At 49.0% G+C, this 5,000-nt stretch overlaps 1 protein-coding gene across 2 annotated transcripts in view; it reads right to left on the reverse strand.

The window, feature by feature from the left end:
* Positions 1 to 2,935: 2,935 nt before the first annotated feature.
* Positions 2,936 to 5,000, reverse strand: part of LOC113215202 (uncharacterized) — a 4,144-nt gene continuing 2,079 nt past the window's right edge. For both annotated transcript variants that reach the window (XM_052277713.1, XM_026434817.2), the window contains exons 5-6: positions 4,799 to 5,000; positions 2,936 to 4,661 (exon numbers count right to left, since the gene is read on the reverse strand). The exon at positions 4,799 to 5,000 is cut by the window's right edge. In XM_052277713.1, coding sequence (XP_052133673.1) covers positions 4,092 to 4,661; positions 4,799 to 5,000 — 772 coding nt within the window. In that variant the 3' untranslated portion in view covers positions 2,936 to 4,091. The remainder of the gene's footprint in view (positions 4,662 to 4,798) is intronic.

A 5,000-nucleotide genomic window follows, 5' to 3' on the forward strand; every position in this document is an offset into this window, starting at 1 on the left:
TTTCCACAATTGCACAGTCAAAACCCTGCAAAGCAAAATTCCAAATCCTTTTGCAATCGCGAAGCAATGCTATGGAGTTGCAATTGCAAAGGATTTGGCATTTTGCTGTGCAAGGTTTTAACTGTGTGCGTAAAAATGGTACGCAACAGCACAAGTGCACAGAAATACATTAGCTGCGTTCAAGAAAGTTCTCAAAAAAGTAGTGTGCCTGAGTGAGTGAGTGAGAAAATGATAGTTGTTTGTTTAGAAGTAGCTTTCTAGCGGGCTTGAATGGATAGTATTTTATGTGTGCGTGTTTAGTGTAAGCGTAGAGGTAATCCCCGCCACGACACCTTTGGATTTGTCCTTTAGAATATGTATTTATGTTATTGTTTGTTTTTAAATTTATTTTAAACGTTCGATTAGTGTGCCTCACGGCGCACGCGTGGAAGTAACTCTCACACAATGATAAAGTATTTGGACCGCTCGCCGGTCCGTGTGTAAAACGTGTAAATACAAGTATAGTTTTCGTTGTGACATTATCTCCTTATTTTCCGTTTTTTCTCGAGAGAAAGCTTGGACGGTTTCCGTCCGCTTCTCTCCTCCAGTCGCCAGTGATGATTTAGCGTAGAAGCCTCGCCGGCCGCAGCCCTCGCCGGGCCCGGCCGCGCGGGGCGTGCGCCTGTAGAAGTACGATACAGTGTGATTTGCGTGTGTGCGTGTGTACGTGCTTGTGAGTCTGTGTGTGTGTATGTGTGTGTGAGCCTAGGTTTTAGGATGTAATGACGAGTATAGCAGCGGCGGAGCGACAGGCGTGCCGCGTCCGCTGCTCGCGGCGCTTTTTAGGCCTGCAGTTCTTGGCCACGTTGTCAGGAGGTCGCAGGTCAAACTCTAAGTCTTCTTCAGTCAGTATATGCTTGTAGCAGGTCGGAGCATAGGCTCAGCCCAGCTCTCCTTTTCCCTCACCCTCTCAGACCTCTTCGCAGACGGACGGGGGATAAGGGAGGGGGTGCGGGGTGGAGCTTACGGTCCGGCCCGGTTGGTGTTCTTGCGTGTTGACCAAGGGCAGCAGCGGAGTGTGGGTGTGGGAGAGAGCCAATATATGACACTTACTTGCCAGGCGTCCCGCGTTTCACGCTGCATGGTCTCAAATGTTGACCTCGAGGCGTTATGTCGTTTGGCTCAGTCACGCCTTGTTATGTTGCGAGAGAAGCACAAGTCATCTGCCCCAATACAACAAGGTTGGAGTTCAGTTATACCCTGATCTAGGTCTAGGTTCAATTTAGACACAGCTTTGGTGACAGTTAAACGAGATTTTACTGACATACCGGTACTTGTATTCCTTATGTTAGTAAAGAGACCACCTGTGATTTTGTTCCTAAAGGTTCAGCGTTTTGTACATTCGCCGAAAAGTCCGGAATGACGCTTGTCTAACGTTTTCGGATAACGCGTGGCATAAGGACCCATCTAGCAACGAGATAGACGTTCGTCATTGTAGCATCAATTAATGACGGGTTATCTGAAAGTAGAAGATATTCCTTCATTCCGGAGTTTTCAGTGTCCGTTGGCGCTGCCATTACTATTCGTTAAAAAATTAAAATTGGGCAGATTTTACTTCGAAATACTCAAGAATAATCTGTTTTATTTTATTTCTTTATGTTTTTAGTCCGCCAAAAGAAAAGAACATTGAATCGATTGGTTGTATTTTCATCCCTGTCTACCTGAATCACTTTCAATAAATTTTTTATGGTGACATCTGTGTTTTTATTTTATTGACCTAACGCTTCAACCACGTTACAATTGCTTTCTTTTTTAAACTATCACACTACCTCCACTAAGGAAATGTACCATATTTCCCCACAATGATGTTCCAGCATACCCTAACCAGCGGAGGCGACTCGAAGAAATGCGGGACTTTGTCTTGGCCAAATTCAAAATTTTGATCTGATTTTGTCGTCATCCACTATGTGTAGCCAACCCGCCTAGCAACTGTGTGGAGCCGGTGGCCCGCCTGCCGGTCCTGTAGCGGCTAGCGCCTGCAACGCGTTGGGTAGGCCAACCCGCCCAGCAGCTGTGTGGAGCCGGCGGCCCGCCCGGCGCCTGGAGCCTACCAGGCGCGTCTAAGTACGTACGGCAGGACGGCAGACCAAAAAGTAACACAATTAAAGGTAAGTCCATATTTTGGGGGGAAAGAGGAAAGATCAAGGATTATTATTCAGCGAAAATATGTGTACTTACAAAATACTCAAAAGAGTAGAGGACTTTCGAAAGACTGGACCGGGATCATAAGTCACACGAACCAGATTGGCGCATGGACGAATGGATGCTCCCGCCTTCCTAAGGTTTTTTCCGAACTTATATTGGTTTAAAAGTGTTATGACAAGATTTGTGACGTGATTGGTTTCCTTTCTGTTGGTTCGGTGTTAAATAAAGAATATGACAAACATAGCCTACCACATATTTACTGTAGCACACGCTCGGAGTCATCTTCGAGCTGTGCGAATCAAGGTTTTTGCCTTAGAATCAGATCGTATCGAACCTCAAAAATTTTCTTCGAATCGGATCAACATTTTCTTCGAATTGGCTCAAAAATTTCGAATCAAATCAGTCCAAATTCGAGCCCGAATCGAATCAATAAAAAAAATCAGTTGTATTTTTCGTATGCACGTCACGCGGCATTTGTAAACTGATTTGAACTGGTCCTGTACCGTAGATGTTCGAGGATATTAGAGCGTCACTGGAAATGCAAGTGTGTGAATGTCGCTCACCTGCAGGTGAGCGACATTCCATTCGTACACTTAGGGGGGTAAACGTGTGAATTTTCTAGGAAAAACTCTCACCTTTACCCCCCAAAGTGAACGAATGGAATGTCGCTCACCTGCAGGTGAGCGACATTTACACACTTGCATTTCCAGTGTAGCGTATGGTGTGTGGAGGTTCAAGTGACGACAGGAACTTCAGAGGCAGTAGTGACATCTTTATTGTACTGAGTTGACCAAGTAAACTATAGACTGCTAATAACACGAAAGGGGTTGCCAATAAGCATTACGGTAAACACAAGATAGGAACCAATAGTGCCAACATACAAACAAACATAATAGAGGACGGTACAACGTGTCTTTTCACCCCCTATTATTCACCCAAGGTCCGTTCACCCTTGATTTCATCTCGCCCATTCCTGAACAATTCACCCACAAATAAATTAAGTCCGACAGATCTTGCTCGAGGGGGAAATCACTTGGGTTCGTAGCATACGGGCTATTTCGTGCTATTCTCCTGCCATTTCGGCTATTTATCGCCTATTTCGGATTATTTCAGGGTATTTCGCGGTATTTCGGTGGTATTTCGCGACTATTTCACCGACTATTTCGCGTCTATTTCGGGTCTATTTCGGGTCTATTTCGCCTTTATTTCGGACTATTTGGGGGCGAGGTGTACATAGAAACATAGAATCAGGAAGTGCCGCGAGAAGAACTCGTAACAGTTTGTAACTCACATTTTATCACTTTTGTTACACACCCTTGAGCTCAAGTAATGAATAATTTTTTTCTGGCAGGAAAGTTCTTAAAGATTGAAAGTTACTGTGCATTACGTGTTTTCAGTTACCTTTTTCGGCCTTTGTGATTCGTTGTGTTAAAACCACTGTGAGTGAGTAGTAGACGTAAAAGGCGCTTCTGCGTTTGCCTTGTGGCCTTGTGAAAATGTTCCTTTGTTTATGAAAACAAAATTAAATCTGGGTGAAGAGCTCCCTGGTTCAATCATACACATGGATGAATAAACCGGGGTGAAATACTTGTGGGTGAATTATATCTGGGCCAAAGTTACGTTGGGTCAATCGCTCCTGGGTGAGTGGGCCTAGATCCGAGGAAGAAGAAGAGCGGGTAGGACATGAACGTTACCGATTGCTCGAGAGTTTCCCGCCTCTACGTGACGACGGTAGTGGGGGTAAGCGCTCGGCCAATCAGGAACCTTTATGTTCTACCCGCTGTTAACTAAGAGGGGTCCCGCACAATCTTAGGTTAAGCGTAGCTACCTTACGTCTTACTCTAGGGGGCGCTAGTGCACAGCTTGCAACGTTAAATAACTAAAGCCGCGTTTGCCTCTTAACACCGCTATTCTTCTTCCTCCGTTAGTCGAAATACACTATCCAGTGGCGCTAAGTCGCACTTTGAGCACAGCACTTCGAGCCCGGGCAGCGCATGGCGTATTTTGGCTCGCTGCTCGCGGCACCGCCGTCGTTCGTACCACCGACGACAGCCCCTGCACAGCACGAGCCTCACCAGCTCCCGCAGGCCGCACTGCTGCAGCAGCACGGGCAGGTCGGGGCAGCCCCTTGGCCACGACTTGTTCCCCTGTGTGCCCACTTCCAGCTGCAGCGTTTGCAGGGAGTGGGCGTGCGCGTTCAGGAGGCTGCGAACCGTGGGGCGGGGGAGGTCCCACGCACGGAGCCACTCTAGGCCGGCGTGACTCGGCGGGAGCGCGGGCAGCATGGGGATCACGTCCGGATCAAAGTCCCCAAACACCTCCAGCCTCCGCAGCCGCGGCATAGCGTGCACGGCGAGAAGGTGCGCCTCGGAGACCCGGAATACAAAGAGCTGCTCCACCGTGGGTCCGGCGAGCTGCAGCAGCTGGAGGCTCCAGGCGGGGTCCGCGCGGCACATCACATTCACCAGCCGCATCACCTGCGGCACAACAGTCAGTCTCAGGGCGAGGGTGGCCGGGGCAGTCGAAGAACGCAGTGAACTTGATGGCCACTGGGCGCATCTGCGGTCCGAACGCAGATCGTGTGGAGGCTGCCCGAGAAGCGAAGCACACTCACCCCGGGCGCGTCCCGCAGAGCGGCGGCCTTCTCCTGCTGGTGTGCGCCGGGTTCACTGTCGCTGAAAGCTCCTACATCCATCTCCCACTGTAGCAGCGCCTCGGTAGCTGGGGAGTCCTGGGTGGCACGAGGCGGACTGACCGCTGTAGGCGGACTGACCGCTGTAGGCGGACTGACCGCTGTAGGCGGACTGACCGCTGTA

This window comes from Frankliniella occidentalis, unplaced genomic scaffold (assembly GCF_000697945.3).
Source record: "Frankliniella occidentalis isolate FOCC.00 unplaced genomic scaffold, Focc_3.1 Scaffold11, whole genome shotgun sequence".
Taxonomy (NCBI): Eukaryota; Metazoa; Arthropoda; class Insecta; order Thysanoptera; family Thripidae; genus Frankliniella; species Frankliniella occidentalis.